The sequence below is a fragment of the Neoarius graeffei genome, chromosome 19, assembly GCF_027579695.1.
Source record: "Neoarius graeffei isolate fNeoGra1 chromosome 19, fNeoGra1.pri, whole genome shotgun sequence".
In the NCBI taxonomy this organism is placed as follows: domain Eukaryota; kingdom Metazoa; phylum Chordata; class Actinopteri; order Siluriformes; family Ariidae; genus Neoarius; species Neoarius graeffei.
Genome location: NC_083587.1, coordinates 45,304,867 through 45,328,544, shown reverse-complemented (window position 1 = coordinate 45,328,544; position 23,678 = coordinate 45,304,867). Strand labels below are relative to the sequence as shown.

General features: G+C 42.3%; 1 protein-coding gene across 2 annotated transcripts in view; it reads right to left on the bottom strand.

The window, feature by feature from the left end:
- megf8 (multiple EGF-like-domains 8) overlaps positions 1–23,678 on the bottom strand; it is a 146,594-nt gene that overhangs the window by 9,977 nt on the left and 112,939 nt on the right. For both annotated transcript variants that reach the window (XM_060900158.1, XM_060900159.1), the window contains 6 exons: positions 18,337–18,551; positions 14,511–14,706; positions 10,825–10,993; positions 10,330–10,522; positions 2,109–2,279; positions 1,868–1,998 (listed from right to left, as the gene is read on the bottom strand). In XM_060900158.1, coding sequence (XP_060756141.1) covers positions 1,868–1,998; positions 2,109–2,279; positions 10,330–10,522; positions 10,825–10,993; positions 14,511–14,706; positions 18,337–18,551 — 1,075 coding nt within the window. The remainder of the gene's footprint in view (positions 1–1,867; positions 1,999–2,108; positions 2,280–10,329; positions 10,523–10,824; positions 10,994–14,510; positions 14,707–18,336; positions 18,552–23,678) is intronic.

Sequence of the window (23,678 nt, the reverse complement as noted above, 5' to 3'; positions counted from 1 at the left end):
GTTGGAGTTGCATTTCGACTACAACCGCGCTGAACCGTGCTGGCTGGAAGTGGGTGGACACATTGGGTGGAGTTAGCGAAAGTGGGTGGACGTCACGTTATGTCGTTAGGCGGCGCAAACAGTGACATCAGTGACCTTTTAAGCGGTAGTCTCACGACCCGGATAGTAAACAATAAACATGGAGTCGTTAGTGTTGCTGGTCTTGGTGCTGTGGCTTGTTGTCACCGACAACGCCAACAGATACTGGCAAGAGTGTATAGATGAGGCGAGGCACATAAGGCTTCAGAAATTCTCGTAATTCGTAATTCTTCTTCTTCCGGGTTTACGGTGTTTACAGATCCCAGCGTGCTCGCGGGGCGTGTGTGGACACTCCTCCTCACCAATCAGTGCACAGGGGAGTGTCTCCTCACGCCCCTAGCCCCACTCGGCTCAGTTTGGCTCGCTTCAGCCCTACTCCAAAACCGTGCGAGTTTTGGGTGCTGAGTCGGGCTGAAGCGAGCTGAGTCGTGCTGCTCTGAGGTAGTCAAAACGTGAGCCGTGTCGGGCTGAAGTGAGCTGAAAAAGGGTAGTGGAAAAGGGCCATATGTGTCAGCCCTGTGATGACCTGGCGACTTGTCCAGGGTGTACCCCACCTTTCGCCCGTAGTCAGCTGGGATAGGCTCCAGCTTGCCTGCGACCCTGTAGAACAGGATAAAGCGGCTAGAGATAATGAGATGAGAATGAGATGAGACATTGCTAATGTGGTAAATGACTATTCTAGCTGCAAATGTGTGGTTTTTGGTGCAATATCTCCATAGGTGTATAGAGGCCCATTTCCAGCAACTCTCACTCCAGTGTTCTAATGGTACAATGTGTTTGCTCATTGCCTCAGAAGGCTAATGGATGATTAGAAAACCCTTGTACAATCATGTTAGCACAGCTGAAAACAGTTGAGCTCTTTAGAGAAGCTATAAAACGGACCTTCCTTTGAGCAGATTGAGTTTCTGGAGCATCACATTTGTGGGGTCGATTAAATGCTCAAAATGGCCAGAAAAATGTCTTGACTAGATTTTCTATTCATTTTACAACTTATGGTGGTCAATAAAAGTGTGACTTTTCATGGAAAACACAAAATTGTCTGGGTGACCCCAAACTTTTGAACGGTATTGTATGTAGCCTCACTTTATGAAAAATAAAAACAGAAAGCAGTTTGTCTTGCAAATGAACATTTTTTTTCCTGTTTTAATTTTAAAATAGGCGGCACGGTGGTGTAGTGGTTAGCACTGTCGCCTCACAGCAAGAAGGTCCTGGGTTCGAGCCCCGGGGCCGGCGAGGGCCTTTCTGTGTGGAGTTTGCATGTTCTCCCTGTGTCCGCGTGGGTTTCCTCCGGGTGCTCCGGTTTCCCCCACAGTCCAAAGACATGCAGGTTAGGTTAACTGGTGACTCTAAATTGACCGTAGGTGTGAATGTGAGTGTGAATGGTTGTCTGTGTCTATGTGTCAGCCCTGTGATGACCTGGCGACTTGTCCAGGGTGTACCCCGCCTTTCGCCCGTAGTCAGCTGGGATAGGCTCCAGCTTGCCTGCGACCCTGTAGAACAGGATAAAGCGGCTAGAGATAATGAGATGAGATGAGATGAATTTTAAAATACAGCCACAAAATACTGACGTGATAAAGAAAACGAAATGACAAAATAAGGTTTTGATGTTCGATGCTTACACGGAATTTTAGAAAATTGCCTTTAATTTTAATGTTTTTATTTTAATTTTAGCACAAAAGACCTCCTCCTATATGCTGTCATCTTCTCACAGTGTTATCTGTGAGTGCAAACTGTTGCAAACAGTAACTTGTCATTTGTGTGTTAGCGTTTGTCACTCCAGCTCGCTCACTTTTCACACTTTCCCTGCAGCAGAAAGTAGCCGCTAAGGCAGCTCTCACACTTGTCCCCAACACTGTTGTTCTGACAGTTCACACATACAGCATTATCCTCAGTAGGGCCCTCCGTTACCCAGCGGACGATCTGGGGGGGAAAAACCAACAACAACAAAAAAAAAACATGGAATAGAGTTACAGCAACATCAAGAAAGACAGAAAGTGATAAAAAAGGAGGGAATCAGTCAGCAGACTTACACCCTCAGGATCTAGTGGATGGTCTTTTGGGTAATCCAGTGCCAACTTGAGTTCATCTTTGGACAAACACACATCACTGTTTCCTCTACAAAACTCCCGACAGGGACGGCAGACTCCACCACCTACTGCAGAGCCTACATACAATGGCTTACACTTCTCACAGTGCTGACCCTGAGTGAAAGAGAGAAAGCAGTGAATAAATTAATAAATCAGACTTGAGGAAAGCATCTCATATTTCTTATAAGAAAGTTGTTAAATATTATACAGTGGTGCTTGAAAGTTTGTGAACCCTTTAGAATTTTCTAGATTTCTGCATAAATATGACCTAAAACATTATCAGATTTTCATACAAGTCCTAAAAGTAGATAAAGAGAACCCAGTTAAACAAATGAGACAAAAATATTATACTTGGTCATTTATTTATTGAGGAAAATGAGCCAATATTACGTATCTGTGAGTGGCAAAAGTATGTGAACCTCTAGGATTAGCAGTTAATTTGAAGGTGAAATTAGAGTCAGGTGTTTTCAATCAATGGGATGACAATCAGGTGTGAGTGGGCACCCTGTTTTATTTAAAGAACAGGGATCTATCAAAGTCTGATTTTCACAACACGTTTGTGGAAGTGTATCATGGAACGAACAAAGGAGATTTCTAAGGACCTCAGAAAAAGCGTTGTTGATGCTCATCAGGAGGGAAATGGTTACAAAACCATCTCTAAAGAGTTTGGACTCCACCAATCCACAGTCAGACAGATTGTGTACAAATGAAGGAAACTCAAGACCATTGTTACCCTCCCCAGGAGTGGTCGACCAACAAAGATCACTCCAAGAGCAAGGCGTGTAATAGTCGGCGAGGTCACGAAGAACCCCAGGGTAACTTCTAAGCAACTGAAGGCCTCTCTCACATTGGCTAATGTTAATGTTCCTGAGTCCACCATCAGGAGAACACTGAACAACAACAGTGTGCATAGCAGTACTGCAAGGAGAAAGCCACTGCTCTCCAAAAAGAACATTGCTGCTCGTCTGCAGTTTGCTAAAAAGCACGTGGACAAGCCAGAAGGCTATTGAGAAAATGTTCTGCGGACGGATGAGACCAAAATAGAACTTTTTGGTTTAAAAGAGAAGCATTATGTTTGGAGAAAGGAAAACACTGCATTCCAGCATAAGAACCTTATCCCATCTGTGAAACATGGTGGTGGTAGCATCATGGTTTGGGCCTGTTTTGCTGCATCTAGGCCAGGACGGCTTGCCATCATTGATGGAACAATGAATTTTGAATTATACCAGCGAATTCTAAAGGAAAATGTCAGGACATCTGTCCATGAACTGAATCTCAAGAGAAGGTGGGTCATACAGCAAGACAACGACCCTAAGCACACAAGTCGTTCTACCAAAGAATGGTTAATGAAGAATAAAGTTAATGTTTTGGAATGGCCAAGTTAAAGTCCTGACCTTAATCCAATCGAAATGTTGTGGAAGGACCTGAAGCGAGCAGTTCATGTGAGGAAACCCACCAACATCCCAGAGTTGAAGCTGTTCTGTACAGAGGAATGGGCTAAAATTCCTCCAAGCTGGTGTGCAGGACTGATCAACAGTTACCGGAAACGTTTAGTTGCAGTTATTGTTGCACAAGGGGGTCACACCAGATACTGAAAGCAAAGGTTCACATACTTTTGCCACTCACAGATATATAATATTGGATCATTTTCCTCAATAAATAAATGATCAAGTATAACATTTTTGTCCCATTTGTTTAACTGGGTTCTCTTTATCTACTTTTAGGACTTGCGTGAAAATCTGATGATGTTTTAGGTCATATTTATGCAGAAATATAGAAAATTCTCAAGGGTTCACAAACTTTCAAGCACCACTGTACACTTCCTGGCCAAAAAAAAAAAAAAAGGTCAGCGGAAGGGCATTTGATTGGATAATCACGGCAGTGATTCATATGTTTTAGCTGGCAACAATTCTTTTAACCCTAACTGATGCAGTGAGTATCTTCTCATTTCTTTAAAAAAAAAAAAATCAGAAGTCGTATCCTGTGGTTGTGGAAAAGATGTTACTGTGTTTCAGAAGGGCCCTTGCATCAAGCAAAGAAAACAACTAAGGAGATTGCTGAAATTAGCAGAATTGGGTTAAGAACTGTCCAGTGCATTATTAAAACCTGAAAGATAGTGATGAACCGTCAACTTCAGAGAAGAAATGTGATTGGAAAAAAAAAGATCAGAAATCATTTAAAACACTTGAAGTTGAATTGTTTATTAAAAACAAACAAACAAGACAGTAGAACTCACAAGTATGTGTAATAAAGTAAGAGCATTTCCACACACACAGAGTGATGAGAAGTCGCAGGATTGGAACTAAACAGCTGCGTGGTCATAAGAAAGCCACTTGTTAGTGAGACTAATCAGGAGAAGAGGCTTCAATTTGCTCGGAAGCATAAAGAGTGGACTCTGGAGCAATGGAAAAAGGTCATGTGGTCTAACGAGTCCAGATTTACCCTATTCCAGAGCGATGGGCGTGTCAGGGTAAGAAGGGAAGCACATGAAGCGATGCTCCCATCATACCATCATACACAGTGGCCACTGTACAAGCATCTGGAGGCAGTGTTATGATCTGGGGTTGCTTCAGTGGGTCAGGTCGAGTCTCAGCAATGTTATGTGGCAGTATAATTAAGTCAGCTGGCAACCAGAATGTACCGAATGACCGGGTTATCACATCAACGGATTTTTTTCTTCACTGATGGCACAGGCATAAAATTAGTGCTCAAATTGTGAGACTGGTTCAGGAAGCATGAGGAATCATTTGCACACATGAATTAACCACCATAGGGTCCCGAACTTAAAGGAGTACGCCACCCCCAGGTGAAACTGAGTCAGTCCCTGCAGTCCCTAGAGTTGGATGAGTGAGCCAAAGCGTTTTGTAGCCGACCCAGCCATTGCCCTGATCTAGAAACGCCCCGGTTAGCTTTAGCTTAGCGTAGTCGCTGTAATCCGGCGTGTCCAGCTAGCACGTCGTTGCAAAAGTGAATCAAATAACTCAAGATTTTTTATAATTATTTCTCATGACCTGTACATTCACATCGAGTACACATATCAATGCAAATTAACACGAAGGGATTTACTAGACCAATTTATATCTGGAACTATTTTCGGCCACAGCACAGGCAAAGCACCGCTGCAGGCGCAAAGACACCACGCAGCACCTGAAAACCCTGGTTTCCCTGGTAACACTGGTGTACTGACGGAAGTTGTGGTGCTGCGTGGTGTCTTTGCGCCTGCAGCGGTGCTTTGCCTGTGCTGTGGCCGAAAATAGTTCCAGATATAAATTGGTCTACTAAATCCCTTCGTGTTAATTTGCATTGATATGTGTACTCGATGTAAATGTACAGGTCATGAGAAATAATTATAAAAAAATCTTGAGTTATTTGATTCACTTTTGCAACGACATGCTAGCTGGACACGCCGGATTACAGCGACTACGCTAAGCTAAAGCTAACCGGGGCGTTTCTAGATCAGGACAATGGCTGGGTCGGCTACAAAACGTTTTGGCTCACTCATCCAACTCTAGGGACTGCAGGGACTGACTCAATTTCACCTGGGGGTGGCGTACTCCTTTAATCCCTTTGAAAGTCTTTGGGACGTGCTGGAGAAGACTTTACAGCAGGCCTATTCAAATAGCGGCCCGGGGGCGAAATTGGCCTGATTGAAATTTAATCCAGCCCGTGGCAGATTTTAAAAAAAAAAAAAATCTACCGTGGCACACAGTTTTCTCTACCGCTCTGGCACAGACCAGAGTACAGGTCGTCTCCATGGTGACAAACACTCATTCTCGCCGATTCTCACGACGTGACACACTCCATGCAGCTACAGCAGTGGCAACATGGCGCTGTCCAAGCAACATCACAAAGTTGACAGGGAAAACCGTAAATTTCAAAGCGAATGGACTGAAAAGTACTTATTTACTTTGCGAACTACGGCAAGCGATAGACCTGTGTGTTTATTGTGCAACGAATCCGTAGCTGTGGCCAATAAGTACAACGTGAAAAGACATTTTACAACAAAACGTGCTTCATTTTCTGAGCAATACCGAGAGGGCTCCGAGGAGAGACGAAGGAGAATAGACAGACTGGTAACTTCTTTTGAACAAAGTCAGCGTGCAATTGGTGGCTTTTGCACAGAACAAGAGAGAGATTTTATTGCATCTCTACGAGTGGCGTGGATACTGACAAGAAAAAAAGAGACCCTTCACTGAGTCGGAGACTATTAAAGACTGCATGCTGGCAGTTGTTGACAAAATGATTGTTGACCAAAAAATGAAGACAAAGTGTCCTCATCTATTAAAAAAGTATCTTTTTTCATTACATTTCATAATAAAGGAAAAGAATATACCTTATTTTATTTCATATATTATGTACCGGGCGGCACGGTGGTGTAGTGGTTAGCGCTGTCGCCTCACAGCAAGAAGGTCCTGGTTTGAGCCCCGGGGCCGGCGAGGGCCTTTCTGTGCGGAGTTTGCATGTTCTCCCCGTGTCCGCGTGGGTTTCCTCCGGGTGCTCCGGTTTCCCCCACAGTCCAAAGACATGCAGGTTAGGTTAACTGGTGACTCTAAATTGACCGTAGGTGTGAATGTGAGTGTGAATGGTTGTCTATGTGTCAGCCCTGTGATGACCTGGCGACTTGTCCAGGGTGTACCCCGCCTTTCACCCGTAGTCAGCTGGGATAGGCTCCAGCTTGCCTGCGACCCTGTAGAACAGGATAAAGCAGCTACAGATAATGAGATGAGATGAGATATTATGTACCTTAGTATAGTATATTTTAATTGCCTTTAGCTGATATCAATTTTATGTCAATTGTCCGTCCGGCCCTCACAAATTTTGTAATTTTCTAGTTTGGCCCCCCTGCAAATGTATTTGAATAGCTCTGCTTTACAGAGTGGTTTGACTGGGATACAGGTCATTTCATCCAACGACTATTTCGTCCAATACTGAAGACGTTTCGTCCAAAGCTTTTTTCATACGCACTATCAATTACTTTATATTTCAGGTATTTGTTTGTTCAAAAAAAGAAGGAATTCTCAATGGAATTTGACCAAAGCGAAACACATTTTTGCAAAATGAAAACGAAACCAGAAATGATGGGAATCAGCGAGTGTCAACTTCGGGCACGTTCGGCTGAGGCCGCTTGTGGGAGAGACTGTATTTATTAGATCAAATTTCATAGAAAATCTATACTCGCACGTGGCAGATATCCTTGGCGAGATATGAAATATGATATCCAGATATGAGAAAATGTATTTTCTCAGTCTTTATCTAGGCACGCTGATGCCTCATTATCAGCGTGCGTGCGAGAGTCCGCTTGGCGCGCAGTCCAGAGTGCACCCGAGCGGACTCTCGCACGCGCGCTGTTAATGAGGCTCACCTGCACATGATCACGAGGCATCAGCATGCCTAGATAAAGACTGAGAAAACATGCGTTCAGTGTGAAGCATTACACCAGGTCAGTGCGCATTACCGAGCCTTATTCTCCCGTGTAGATTCCCTGGGTTTCTGATCCTGTTTCCCATTCTTAGTTTCTGTTTTTGTCTTTGCTTGATTTAGCCTGTTTGTGCCTCGCCTGACATTTTGCTAGTTTCACGTTTATGAGATTGCCTGCCATTTTGGATTGTTTGCCTGTGTTTTTGATAGTGCTTAATGCACTTCCTTAAATGAATTATGGTTTGTTTATATCTCGATCTTGTTGCACGAAAAATCATTGATCGTGCGTATGAAAAAGACTTTGGACAAAATGGTCTCAACTATTGGACGAAATGGTCATTGGACAAAGTGTCCTGATCCCTTTGACTCTCTCCTCATCAAAACAAGCTCTCAGCGAAACATTTATGCAACTCTGGATGAAAATAAACGTTGTGACGTTACATACACTACCGTTCAAAAGTTTTTTTATTATTATTTTAATTAATAAAAATAAAGAAAAAACACTGAATTAGAAGGTGTGTCCAAACTTTTGACTGGTACTGTAAGGGAAGCCATATTTGCCTTTGGTAACCAATAGGCATGTGTAGTACTTCATGCAAGTCTTCAACTGCTGCCAAATACTGTGGCTCAATTTCATTTTATTGTACAGCACTTATAATAATACACATTTTTAATAATTAACAGTTATTCCACGAAATCAAGTCGTACATGAGCTGATAGCTGACTAGGTGCGTAGCCGCGAGTTTGCTATACACCACGTATGAGAAGATTGAGTGGAATAACTATTTTATTCTATCCACATTCACTGGATTATGAGAAACTGTTTTTATTTTTAACAAATTCGATAAATAAAAACTTTATACGAAAAGTCCGACAAAATCATTTCCGCTTAGAATGTAAACAAACCGGCGAAATGACAGGAGCAATTTGTGAAAAATGCTATAGTTTTTTTTTTTTTAATGTTCTTACCATCAATAACTTTTAATCCATATTTTTGTATTCTTGGGGTTTTGTTTTCGAGTAGAGTTTTTATTTCGTCCTCGGTTGATTCAGCAACACACTCCGCCATTTTGTTTTACTCTACATGAGTTGATAGCCTAGTACACTACCGTTCAAAAGTTTGGGGTCACTTTGAAATGTCCTTATTTTTGAAAGAAAAGCACTGTTCTTTTCAATGAAGATCACTTTAAACTAATCAGAAATCCACTCTATACATTGCTAATGTGGTAAATGACTATTCTAGCTGCAAATGTCTGGTTTTTGGTGCAATATCTCCATAGGTGTATAGAGGCCCATTTCCAGCAACTCTCACTCCAGTGTTCTAATGGTACAATGTGTTTGCTCATTGCCTCAGAAGGCTAATGGATGATTAGAAAACCCTTGTACAATCATGTTAGCACAGCTGAAAACAGTTGAGCTCTTTAGAGAAGCTATAAAACTGACCTTTGAGCAGATTGAGTTTCTGGAGCATCACGTTTGTGAGGTCGATTAAACGCTCAAAATGGCCAGAAAAATGTCTTGACTAGATTTTCTATTCATTTTACAACTTCTCATCTCATCTCATTATCTCTAGCCGCTTTATCCTGTTCTACAGGGTCGCAGGCAAGCTGGAGCCTATCCCAGCTGACTATGGGCGAAAGGCGGGGTACACCCTGGACAAGTCGCCAGGTCATCACAGGGCTGACACATAGACACAGACAACCATTCACACTCACATTCACACCTACGGTCAATTTAGAGTCACCAGTTAACCTAACCTGCATGTCTTTGGACTGTGGGGGAAACCGGAGTACCCGGAGGAAACCCACGTGGACACGGGGAGAACATGAAACTCCGCACAGAAAGGCCCTCGCCGGCCACGGGGCTCGAACCCGGACCTTCTTGCTGTGAGGCGACAGCGCTAACCACTACACCACCGTGCCGCCCCATTTTACAACTTATGGTGGTAAATAAAAGTGTGACTTTTCATGGAAAACACAAAATTGTCTGGGTGACCCCAAACTTTTGAACGGTAGTGTAAGGTTTTTCAAAACAATGCCACAGCAAATGCGCGCCATAATCAAAGCTAAACAGGAGCCAACAAAATATTAGTGTGTGACCTTTTTTTTTCGGCTGGGCAGTGTATATGGGATCTATCGATCCAACCGATTTTTAGCCAACTAAAGGCCAATTTATGCTGACAACCCAGTCCTCGCAGATAGCGTCGCAGACAGTGTCTGCGTAGCCCCCCCACCTTCGCAGACGCTCTGCGCGCACCTCCCAAAAATTGTGACCACCGCAGAAGCCTCGCAGACAGCGTCGCAGACAAGAGGGCTCTGATCGGTCCACTCTACATCCGCTGTACACGCACTTCCGCTTCCCTACTTTCCCGGTTTGGTTTGTTTTCACGACCGCCATTTTTAAAAACACGAGCGAAGATGGAGCAGCACGAAGAGCGGTTGATTGAGGAAGTACGTACATCTATACGACTCCAGTTCTAGTCATTATAAAAAAAAATGTTCTAGTCATTATAAGTAACCGAAGGATAAACACTCCACTAACCACACCCACCAACTACTCCTAGCGACTTCGCGCCCCCTTGCGTTGTGGCGGTGAATAACATCGCGCACGCCTATTACTCCCCGCTCAACGATAAATTACAACTGTCTGCGAAAAGCTATCTGCGAAAGCCTTGTCGCAAGAGCATGCAGAGGCCTTAAGAAACTGTTAATAGGCATGCTATAAAATTTCACAAAGTTTGCAATACCTTAGTGTGGTTATGGCACTCCAGACACGTATCCAGGTGAGTGACACCCTTACAGTTACTGTGCTTATTACAACGGCACTGAGATGAGCAGTTCTCCCCGACAAAGCCAAAGTGACACTGGCACACTCCTGGTGACACACATGTGCCATTAACGCAGCCCTGCATGCATACCGGCTCACACTGCCCAGATACACTGAGAAAAACAGAGAGAGAATTTATTTATTTACAAGCATAAGCATGATTTGGGTCTTTCAACAATTACCCAGCTTTATCATCATTTAAAACAACCTTTATCTCATTAAATCATACGTGATCAAAAGTTTCATATGCTTCCGAGTGTTCGCTATTATTAGTTTTCAGTTGAAAAATTACTCTCTCATGCAAAATGTATTCAGTGTACTAATTTAAAAAATAAATAAATAAAAAGGCTGGATATTTCCAACACACACAAGTACTGTACATACATGCTGCAATGACCTAAGCCTTTGAGTTTACCTGCTGAGTATGTAGCCTTTTCTGCAGGTGCAGTGGTAACCATCAGGTAGGTCATGGCAGTCCTGGGTAACATTACAACGATGGTGCCCATTGGCGCACTCATCCTCCTCCGGACAGTGCAGGAAGGACCAGCTGCTGTTCCAGTGGGGACAGAGAGATTCGCTAATGCCTACAAAAGAAGTCCAACAGAAGCCTTGAGGACCACACAGTGAACAAGAGTGCTCTGAGAGCACAATATCCCCCACTGGCAACTCTGCCATAACTCTGGTAAAATGTGACCGAATTGAACAAAATTACAATATGCGTATTACCGACATACCGTAAAATACCAAATAATAGCCCGGGCGATTATTTGTCTCAATCACGTAAGAGACCCGGCGCGTATTAGAGACTAGGCGGCTATTTGGAACAGGCGATTAATTCCTTCTTCACAAACACCTTCCCCAAAATCTACCTCAAAACGGGGAAAAAAATCATTCTCAGATAGGCCTACTTTTAACCAGTATAACTTACAGTTTGTTTAGAGTTAGATTACAGATAGCACGGTGCCGACTTCGGGGAATTTTGAAGACGCAGAATGCATCTTCGCATGGCACAGTCGGGGTGGATAAAGGATAAATCACACACCTTTTCCTGTTAATGACTAGTTAAGCGCATGCTTTACAAAATAATCAAGAAACCACACCATTGTCTGTGCGCAGCACTGTGATTTAATTACTCTGCAAAGTTATGGTCACTTGCTATCACCCTCACCCATGCAGCCTCCACCCTTTGCGCTTCGCGATGTCTGTCAATCTGAAATTGCATGGAGGGCGCGACGTTGAAGCAACATAATTAGGGTGCGAAGTGTCAAACCAAAGGGTTTTTTCTTATGCTGAAAAATAAGTGACCTGCAGTGGCTACATACTGTCATCTTGCATCACGTTTCTCTCCAAGACGTCTCCCTATTTGGCCGATATGAGCCTATTCCCCGAGTGAGTTGGTACGGTGGCTCGACCCGGTAGAAAATTTAAAGTTCGGATGAAAGTTGAATAGGTTACTGACTTGTAGGCCTACATGTTGCCTGCCTGACGCGTGCTTCTGCCCAACTTGCACGACAGATTACTTGTTGAAAAGGCCCCTTGGATTAGATTGGCCACGAGCAGACTGAAATGCATGTTAGAACGCTCTCACCTTTTTTGTAAAGCGTCTTCCAGATCCGAATGGGTAAGGGCAAGTGAAATGGTATAAGGTCTTTAATAAAACTCAGTGTGTGCTTTGACGCATGCATTCGGCAATTTAGGTCGTTTAACAGAAGCAGCAGTCCAACCTTGGAAACCCGCAGTCCTCAATGTCACCACACACGCTGGCTTTCGTTGGGTATACCCAAAGGGGTGGCTAAGACATCTGTCAAAAGTTACGGAGTTGCATTCCTCAAGAAATATTACGGTAGACCAAGATTATAACATTGAAATGGCATGTTTATTATCACGTAACAAAATGTTGTAAACAGTATTATAGAAATAATTTCATTCATTCATATTGTTTCGGTAGAAAACTATGCAATGCAAAATCGTTTAAACACCAGAAAACCAGAAAAGTGCTGGGCCTCAAGATTCTAGATAGAACGTTCGGACGCTTTTTTTTTTTTTAGACCCCGGCGAGTATTCGGAACCGGCCTTTATTTGTCACAACACACGCGTACACCCGGCCGTTAAAGGGAACTCGGCGGTTAATTGGAACTCGGCTATTATTTGGTATTTTACGGTATAACAAAGAATCCTGTCAAGTTTCATGAAATTCCTCCAAAAATTAAGAGTGGAGTTGATTTCAGAAGGTGAGTACCCTTCCCGAGACGGACGGACGGACGGACATCGCCACAACATAATCCCTCTTCAGGCCTTTCGGCCAGCGGGGGATAAAAACTGTGAGGGAAGTTGATTTCAGAAAGCAAGCACACCTTGATGAAATTCATACATGTCAACCTATACGGAATGTCCGTATTTTATATGGATTTGATTCAATAAACGTAGTATACGGGCGTATAAATAAAGTTATACGGATTCTTTAAAAAACTTAGAGCTATAACCAATTCCCACGATGATAAAAGAGCGCATAACATTTACAAACGTACTGTACACCACAGACAGCCAGTAAAGAGTCTTATGAAATCGCGCGTTATCTTGTGGTAGCGAGACTTCGTTCCACTTTTGATCATGCGCACACCGCATTGCGAGAATCCCGCCAACCGTGAAGTCATAGAAATATAAACAAAGACGACGCCTTCTGCGTAGAATCATACGTCATCCTCGCCGCCGTATTGGATGTGGCAAAGTGGAGATTCTTCAACCGTCTCTGGTATAGCGTCTAGACGGTAGCCGAGAATAAAGATGCCTCATTCATGTGCTGCGTTTAACTGTACCAACAGGTTTACCGTCCGAACGAGATCACATGGGATTACCTTTCACAGGTGAGACTGGAAAAGTACTTTTCATTGTATTTGGTCATTATAACGTAATTTTACAAACAGATTTTCCTGACTTTGTGGCTAATATGAAGTCTCGTGCATAATAGCCACTCGGTGAAACCTGTCTCCAAACAACGAAGTATTTCCTTCGTAACTACGCTGATAACACTTTGTGTTTTTGTCAAACATTGGAGCTTTGTATTCATTCTGAAGGTTTATTGTTATTAATGTTGAATAAAAAGTAACTGGGATATATCATTGTTAATTATCATTCAAATTTTAGGTAAATTATTTTAATTTGCATCTTATACGGATTTTATAAGGGAAATACGGATTTTGGAGGTTGGTTATACAGGTTTGATTGACCAAAGGTTGACATGTATGGAAACTGCCAAAGTACAAGTTTGTTAATAATCAAGGGCATAACTCTGGTAAAATCTGCCCAAATTAAATGAAATTTCAATATGTGTAACACAGTCATATAACAAAGCCGTTTGCCAAGTTTGGTGAAATTCCTCCACAAGGAATTTCATCAAATTCCAAAGGAGTTGATTTCAGAAGAACGTCCACCCTCATGAAATCGTCAAAGTACAAGTTATTTAATCAAGGGTCAAAACTCTGGTATTTTCACAAACGAAATTAAAATCACAATATGCGTATTGCCGTCATATAACAAGGCCTTTTGCCAAGCTTCAAGAAATTCGTCCAAAAATTGAGAGGAGTTGATGATGTCAGAAGGCAACCTTGTGAGAAAGTACAAGGTTGTTAATCAAGGGCAACAACTCTGGTAAAATGCGACCAAACTGAACGAAATTACAATATGCAAATTATCGACACATAACAAAGAATCCTGCCAAGTTTCGTGAAATTCCTCCAAAAATTGTGAGAGGGGTTAGATTTCAAAAGATGAGCACCCTTCCCAGGACGGACGGACATCGCCACGACATAATCCCCTTTCGGGCCTTTCGGCCAGCAGGGGATAAAAACTAGTATGTGACTACACTGTGTTGTGTCGTCTTTTAGAGGCACATATTTCAGACAAGAAAAGTATTTTATTTAAAACACAGAAATATGCAGAAAATGTGTATAATCCTTGTTTTATTTAGCACCAATTTAAAGACAAAAAGGCATGCAGGAAAATTTCACAAAACTTATGTTACAATTTTACTAGTGTTTCCACAGTACCAGCATAAAGTGCAAAATGAGTATTTTAGCTGGGGTATAAGTGGAAAATACATACCATCCAGCCCTCCCTGCAGGCAGTGTCCAGCACCGTTAGCACCACGGGTGGCACACCAGCCACACTGTGGCCGGGCAATGCACTGGGAGCACTGGGTAAGCTGGGAGCACTGAGGAGAGCAAGAGTCTCCACCAGACAGCAGACGACCACATTGACCCGCTTCGCAGCGTAACGGAATGAACGAAGGACTCATACACTACCACAGAGAGACAGAAGATATTGTGATTGAAGTAAACCGGTTGCGAGAAAAGTCATATTTTATTCAGCTTATGCTTTTCAAGGGTACAGTCTTTTAATACATATCTTTTGGCAAGTCAATGAGAACATCTACTTTGTTCATATCAGAGGTCATTTTCAAATAGACAGAGGTTTATTTCAGCTTTAATTTATTATAGCAGAATTCCAGGGGGTCGAAAGCGTACATACACCAAGCTGACTGGGTTTTTAAAGTCTGACAGATTCCAGAAATTGATGGAATGACATCTAGAAGCTTCCGATTGGCCAATTGTTGTAATCAGGTGTTCACTTGGAGTACACCTGTATTTGTAAAAGAGAGAGTGCCTTTTTGCCCTTGACAGCATTGGAAAATCCAAGCAACTCAAGCAAAAATTATAGACCTCCACAAGTCCGCGTTCTCATTAGGAGCAATTTCCAAACAACTAAAGGCATCACAAGCACTGGTACAAACAACTATGCATATAAAAATCTTGGGACCACACAAACACTGCATCGTTCAGGAAAGAGGCACAAAATAACTCCCGGGGATGAATGAAGTTTGTACCAAAAGGTTCAACTGAACACTGAAACAACAACAAAAGGACTGGTGTTGGAGTTGGAAGCATCAGGCACTAAATATTTACATCCACCATTAAGGGCGGCATAGTAGTGTAGTGGTTAGCACTACTGCCTCAGAGCAAGAAGGTTCTGGGTTCGAACCCCATGGCTGACGGAGGCCTTTCTGTGTGAAGTTTGCATGTTGGCTGCATGGGTCTCCTCTGGTTTCCCAAGTCCAAAGTTCAAAGACATGCATATTAGGTAAAATACCCAGCCACCGGGTTTGTACCAGAATTATTCCCCGAATAGATTGGGGAGGGTTCCGTCCGGTGTAAAACCTGTACCAAATCAAATACGCGGAACAGACCCGCTGTGGTGACCCCTAATTGGAGCAGCCGAAAGATCTCATCTCATCATCTCTAGCCGCTTTATCCTTCTACAGGGTCGCAGGCAGCTGGAGCCTATCCCAGCTGACTACGGGCGAAAGGCAGGGTACACCCTGGACAAGTCACCAGGTCATCACAGGGCTGACACATAGACACAGACAACCATTCACATTCACACCTACGGTCAATTTAGAGTCACCAGTTAACCTAACCTGCATGTCTTTGGACTGTGGGGGAAACCGGAGCACCCGGAGGAAACCCACGCGGACACGGGGAGAACATGCAAACTCCGCACAGAAAGACCCTCGCCAGCCACGGGGCTCGAACCCAGAACCTTCTTGCTGTGAGGCGACAGCGTTAACCACTACACCACCGTGCCGCCCAGCCGAAAGATGATGATGATTAAGTCTTTCATTGCCACGATATACGGTACCAAAAAATCCACACTGAAGTTTCGAAGTGATCCATAGCCTTCTGGAGGAGTGTTTTCTGGCCAGATGAAACAAAATTACGGCCAAACAGTTCAGTTTATCAGCGAAACATGTGGCTTTTAATCCAAAGAACTGTGAAGCACGAGGCTGTGAAGTGTTTTTGCTGGGAAAAGGGATTGGTGCACTTCAAAAAAAAAAAAAAAGATGGCATTATGAGGAAGGAGGATTATCTAGTAATACTGAAGCTGCGCCTCAAGACAGCAGCCAGAGTGTTAAAATTTTCTCACAACCGTGTCTTCCAGCAGGACAGTAATCCTAAGCATACCTCTAAATTTGTAACAAAAAGGCACCAAAGTGAAAGTATTGAGTGGTCACGAAGCCCTGACCAGAGTCCCAGAGAACATCTCTGAACTAAACTAAAAAGCATGTCTGAACACTGAGGCCCACAAACCTGACTGAGTTACACTACAGGTCCTTCTCAAAAAATTAGCATATTGTGAAAAAGTTCAATATTTTCCATCAGTTATTTAAGAAAGTGAAAATGTTATATATTATAGACTCATTACACATAAACTAAAATGTTTCAAGCATTTTTCTATTTTAATTTTAATCAGTATGGCATACAGTACAAAAACATTAAAAAAAAACCATCTCAAAATATTAGAATATTTCATTTCGAGTTTGAGTAAAACAGTATGAACACAGTGTATCTCTCGGTCTAGTTCAGTACACACAACCACAATCATGGGGAAGACTGCGGACTTGACTGTTGTCCAGAAGATGATCACTGATGCCCTCCACAAGGAGGGTAAACCACAAAAGGTCATTGCTGAAAAGGGTGGCTGGAAAAGGTGCACAAGCAACAGGGATAGCCGCAGTCTTGAGAGGATTGTCAAGAAAAGTTGATTCAAGAACTTGGGAGAGCTTCACAAGGAGTGGACTGAGGCTGGTGTCAGTGTATCAAGACCCATCACGAACAGACGTCTTCAAGAAAGGGGATACAACTTTCGCATTCCTAATATCAAGCTACTCCTGAGCCAGAGACAATGTCAGAAGTGTCTTATCTGGGCTAAGGAGAGAAAGAAATGGACTGTTGCTCAGTGGTCCAAAGTCCTCTTTTCAGATGAAAGTACATTTTGCATTTAATTTGGAAATCACGGTTCTGGAGTCTGGAGGAAGAGTGGAGAGGCACAGAATCCAAGGTGTTTGAAGCCCAGTGTGAAGTTTCCACAGTCTGTGATGATTTGGGGTGCCATGTCAGCTGCTGGTGTTGGTCCACTGTGTTTTATCAAAGGCAGGGTCAATGCAGCTAGCTATCAGGAGATTTTGGAGCACTTCATGCTTCCATCTGCTGAAAAGCTTTATGGAGATGAAGATTTCATTTTTCAGCACGACCTGGCACCTGCTCACAGTGCCAAAACGACTGGTAAATGGTTTACTGACCATGGTATTACTGTGCTCAATTGGCCTGCTAACTCTCCTGACCTCAACCCCATAGAGAATCTGTGGGGTATTGTGAAGAGAAAGTTGAGAGACACCAGACCCAACACTGTGGATGAGCTTAAGGCCGCTATCGAAGCATCCTGGGCCTCCATAACACCTCAGCAGTGCCACAGGCTGATCGCCTCCATGCCACGTCGCATTGAAGCAGTCATTTCTGCCAAAGGATTCCCGACCAAGTATTGAGTGCATAACTGAACATAATTATCTGAAGGTTGACTTTTTTTGTATTAAAAACACTTTTTTTATTGGTCAGATGAAATATGCTAATTTTTTGAGATAGGGATTTTTGGTTTTCCTTTACTTTTTTGCCAAAATCATCAATATTAAAACAATAAAAGGCTTGAACTACTTCAGTTGTGTGTAATGAATCTAAAATATATTAAAGTCTAATGTTTATGAGTACATTACAGAAAATAATGAACTTTATCACAATATGCTAATTTTTTTGAGAAGGACCTGTATAGTGGATTCTACTCAGCTCCTGGTCCAAGCGCTGATCCTCTCCTGCTTGGACTACTGGAACTCTACAGGAAATGTATGGTAACATGAAATGTGTGGAGTTGTGAAAAATTTAAATATAAACTGACTTCTCAAAAGCACCATCAGTACTTTTGTTAAAACAAAAATAATTTCTATTCGGTGACCGCGTGACACGTCGACCTGACTGTAGCTACTTGGGAAAGTAGCAGATGTGGTAGGTCTGGTAAGAGGAGAGTGTGTGTCACCTCTCACCTGCTGCAGAGCCATGCTCCAAACACAGTGCTGCCAACCCCCATCTGAACCATGGGAGCTGAGACACTGGCTGCAGGTCTGGATTTGGTGGCAGGGCTCAGGGCAGGGCATAGGGGGAGACGATTCCACCTGCATGGGTGACACGTTCAGGAGCGCATAGCTAAAACACGTCCAGTCATATGTTGGATTGACACTCAGAATGCGTCTGGTTTCCCCTGGGAAAAAAAATAATTATTATTATTATTTTAAAATAAACAAATAAAATATTGTGGTACACAAAACAAGGATAAATAAAACTGATATTACTATTTGTTTTTTTTAATGGGTTAATACATATAATTTGTGCATTAATAACAGTTCCACTTAATTATACGATTATAAAAATGATACAAATTCAAGCAGTTGCTAACTCAGAGAAGAACTGCAGTGTCTGCAAGATCTCTCAAAAAACACCTCCAATTTTATTCCACTCATTTGAAAATGTTTTGAAAATTGTCAGAGTAAAAATAGGTTTTAACAGAAGTTCAGTGTGCTATATGCAGATTTTAATATTGCAATGCCATATTAAACCTAGCCTAGCTTCACGCGATCTATCGTGCATGACTGCTTGAGAACAGCACAGTTCCAAAAAATATTCTAATTATTAACTTGCATAATTTTAATGTAAGTAATATCAAATGTAGATGCATGTAGATATGTAGCTGCACTTTACATACAGTTGGATCCATAAGTATTTGGACAGTGATGGAATTTATCATTTTGCCTTTGTACACCACCACAGTGAATTTGAAATGAAGCGATCAAGATGAAGTGTAGACTTTCAGTATTAATTCAAGGGGTTTGACAAAAAATATTGCTGTGGCAGCAGGGGCGTGGTCAAGGGCCGGTTTGTGAATGGAGAGCGGCAAAGTGGAAGCATCTGTTGTGAATTAACTAGTGCTGTCAAGCGATTAAAATATTTAATCGTGATTAATGTCGCGACTGTCATAGTTAACTCGCGATTAATCGCAATTTAATCGCACATTTGTGTCACATGAAAAACCATTGTAATTCTCTTATCAGCATAAAAAAGTGAATGGGCTTGCTCACCGTTCGAACTACGGGGGTACTCGGGGGATCCGAGATCCCCTGAAACAGACATGAGATCCCTTGAAAACATGATTTGGGAAATGTTGGGGGGGGGTCTCTAAAATATTGGCAAAATGATGTTTATTGACATAGCAATCGTGTGTAACGGGAAGCATTTGCATATCCGAAGTGAGCGCGCGATGGAGAGCCGCGCTCTGAGACAAGCGCAAGCACCCCCCCCAAGGGAAAAAAAGGGACCCCCTGAAAATATCGGCATAGTTCGAACACTGGTTGTACCAATGGTTTTTTTTTTTTTTTTTTTATTGCAGAGCATAACACGTCTTGTCACAGCCACTGCAAAGTCGGGCTCGAGCCGCCGATGGGAAAACGAAACCTAAGCCGAGCACCGTGGCTCTTCAGGGGAGGGCAGAGGATTCTGGCTGTGCGGGGCGTGGCATTACAGTCCAGCTGCTATCGTTTTTCTAAGCAAAGTCTCTGTTCCAAGTTCCTGGCAGTTTCAAAAGCTTATGAAAAACCTACATCATGTCACAGAGCGTTAATCTCGCGATAAAAAAATTATCGCAGTTAAAATTGAGTCAAGTTAACGCGTTAATAACACGACATTTTTGACAGCACTAGAATTAACGTGTTTGTGTGCAGTGAGAGGGAGCAGAGTCTCTTTGGGCTGAAATCACTTAAACGTGTTTTGTATGGATATTATCGGTATAAACAAGTTTATTTTTTGGGTTTTGTTTGATTTTAAGAAGCACATAAGTTGCTTTCGCGGTATGTTTTGCGTCATTATCCATCAGTTTTGCAGCATTTGACTGAATCCTAGCAAAACTTATAACTCTATACACTTCAGAATTCATCCTGCTACCTCTATCAACAGTCATACAAGCCAAAAAACTCCAGTGACCCAGTTCCACTGGCAGTAGGGTGCATCAGTTGCCCCCTAAAAATGAAAAGTTCCTCCTATCATGATGCATTTTTGTTTTTATGTTCCTTTGGTAAGAAAACACACTGGGTGAAATCTCATCTCATCATCTCTAGCCGCTTTATCCTGTTCCACAGGGTCGCAGGCAAGCTGGAGCCTATCCCAGCTGACTACGGGTGAAAGGCGGGGTACACCCTGGACAAGTCGCCAGGTCATCACAGGGCTGACACATAGACACAGACAACCATTCACACTCACATTCACACCTACGGTCAATTTAGAGTCACCAGTTAACCTAACCTGCATGTCTTTGGACTGTGGGGGAAACCGGAGCACCCGGAGGAAACCCACGTGGACACGGGGAGAACATGCAAACTCCGCACAGAAAGGCCCTAGCCAGCCACGGGGCTCGAACCCGGACCTTCTTGCTGTGAGGCGACAGCACTAACCACTACACCACTGTGACTGGGTGAAATATTTTGACAAAATTCAAAAGTTTAATGGTGGCACCAGGAGCTCAAAGTTATGGAAAAAGCTGCTATTTTATGACTTTTATGACAAAATTTCGATCACTTTTCATGAAACATTATGGCACCTTATAGAGTATACCAAATATCTTAGATACACATTTTTAGTACATATTCTAAATATATTATCAAGCACAGTTTGAGTTTTAGCTGTTCATTGAATCATTGTTCAACTACTTTTAAACAATACAAATGTATTATGGATCACATTAATGCTTCTCAATCCCTTGCAAAGGTTCTTAACATGATCTCTGGCTCACAAGAAATCAGTAAATGGAGTCCAACATTGTGATTCAAACCTTACGCGAAAACATAAAATAAGCATTTTTTTGGCAAAAAATGAACCTCATGGTGCCACCATTAGACTTTTGAATGGTCAAAAAATTTTACAGGATGTCTTTAGTGGTGAAAAGGAACACCCAAACAAAAATGCATCAGATTTTATGAAAGTGAGGGCAACTGATGCACCCTAACTGGCAGCCATAAATGCCCATGCCATAACACCAGATGATGTGGTATGCTTTGGTTCATGAGCCCTTCCTTTCCTTCTCCATACTCTTCTCATCATTTTGGTACAAGTTCATCTGTTTTATCTGTCCAAAAAAAATCTTGTTCCAGAACTGGGCAGGCTTTTTAAAAAATGCTTTCTCGTAAAGTCTAATCTGACCTTCCTTAGATTCATGAATGTGTTTCTTGATTGTAGACTTCAACAATAATACGCCTATGTCCTTAAGCGTGTTCTTGACTTACCTAGATGTTGTGAAGGTGGGTGGTGGTGTTTTGTTTTTGGTTTTTTTCACCATGGAAAGAATTCTGTGAGCATCCACTTAAGTTGTCTTCCATGGTCTTCCAGGCCTTTTGGTGTTGCTGAGCTCTCCAGTGCATTCCTTCTTTTTTAAGACTTTACCAAATTGTTCATTAGGTCACTCCTAAAGTTTCTGCTATCTCTCCGATAGGTCTGTTTTTTTTTTTTTTCCCAGACTAATGATGGCCTCCTTAACTTGCTTCAACACCTCGTAGGACAGCATATTGAGAGTTCTCATGAACAACTACCAAATGCAAATTCAACACTTGGAATCATCTCTATCACCTTTTATCTCCTTGGTATGAAATAGTGAGGAAATAGGCCACATCTGGCTATGAAATTGCTTATCAGTCAATTGTCCAATTATTTTTGAGCATGTGAAAATGGAGGGACTATGTAAAAAATGGTTGCAATTCCTAAACGGGTAATGCAATATTTTTGTGAAACTCCTTGAATTAAAGCTGAAAGGCTACACTTCAATCAAATCTTGATTGCTTCCATTGTGGTGATATGCAGAGGCAAAATTACAAATAAAAAAAAAAGAAAAAAAATCCAAATACTTACGGACCCACAGGTACATCCTAATAATTTGATGGTAATCTGATTGACAGTACAATAACACCATGTATTCACCTAAATCAGATTAAAGTAAAGTGATAATTATTAACTGGAAATATTCATCAAAATTATCTATCCAGCTATCCAAATAAATGGAATAATCTTCATGCAAAATTTGATTATTTAAATCTGTGTATTAGTTTTGCCCATGAGTATATCATCATAAAATATGCTGACCAACATAGCACATGCAGAATAACTAGAGGAGACAATAATGTACAGTTTGTTTAAGAGTGCAATAAGACAAAAGATTCTTAAATGTTATGATAGCACTGACACTAAATGCATTTTGGTTCGAATTAAGTAGCAGTTCAAATTCAGTAGTTAAATTCGTTGTACAGTTTGCTGCTTTAAAACATAGCCTGAGAAAGACAGCAGTGAAAATGGTTAGATTGGTTAAAATCACATTATACTATCTGACAATTATGAGCTATGAGATCAGGGGTGTCAAACCCATTTTAGGTAACCTGTCAAATGGGCTCGGCCAAAAAAACAAAAAAACAAAAAACAGTTTAGTACGCAGGGCGGCACGGTGGTGTAGTGGTTAGCGCTGTCGCCTCACAGCAAGAAGGTCCTGGGTTCGAGCCCCGGGGCTGGCGAGGGCCTTTCTGTGCGGAGTTTGCATGTTCTCCCCGTGTCCGCGTGGGTTTCCTCCGGGTGCTCCGGTTTCCCCCACAGTCCAAAGACATGCAGGTTAGGTTAACTGGTGACTCTAAATTGACCGTAGGTGTGAATGTGAGTGTGAATGGTTGTCTGTGTCTATGTGTCAGCCCTGTGATGACCTGGCGACTTGTCCAGGGTGTACCCCGCCTTTCGCCCGTAGTCAGCTGGGATAGGCTCCAGCTTGCCTGCGACCCTGTAGAACAGGATAAAGCGGCTAGAGATAATGAGATGAGATGAGATGAGTTTAGTACGCAGATACCAAATTACCAACTCCTTTTAAATGTATTAATTTATCAACATCTATCTGAAAAGTTACATATACACTTACTGAACACTTTATTAAGAAACCTGTACACCAACTCATTCATGCAATTATCTAAATAAGCCAAATTGTGTGACAGCAGTGCAATGCATAAAATCATGCAGATATGGGCCAGCAGCTTCAGGTAATGTTCACATCAACCATCAGAATGGGGACAGAATGTGATCTCAGAGAGTTTGACCGTGGCAAGATTGTTGGTGCCAGATAGGATGGTTTGAGTATTTTATAACTGCTGATCTGGGATTTTCACACACAACAGTCTCTAGAGTTTACTAAGAATGGTGCATTAAAGAAAAAAACATCCAGTGAGTGTCATTTCTAAAGATGGAAATGCCTTGTTGATAAGGGAGGTCACCAGAGAATTGACAGACTGGTTTGACCTGACAGAAAGGCGACAGCAAT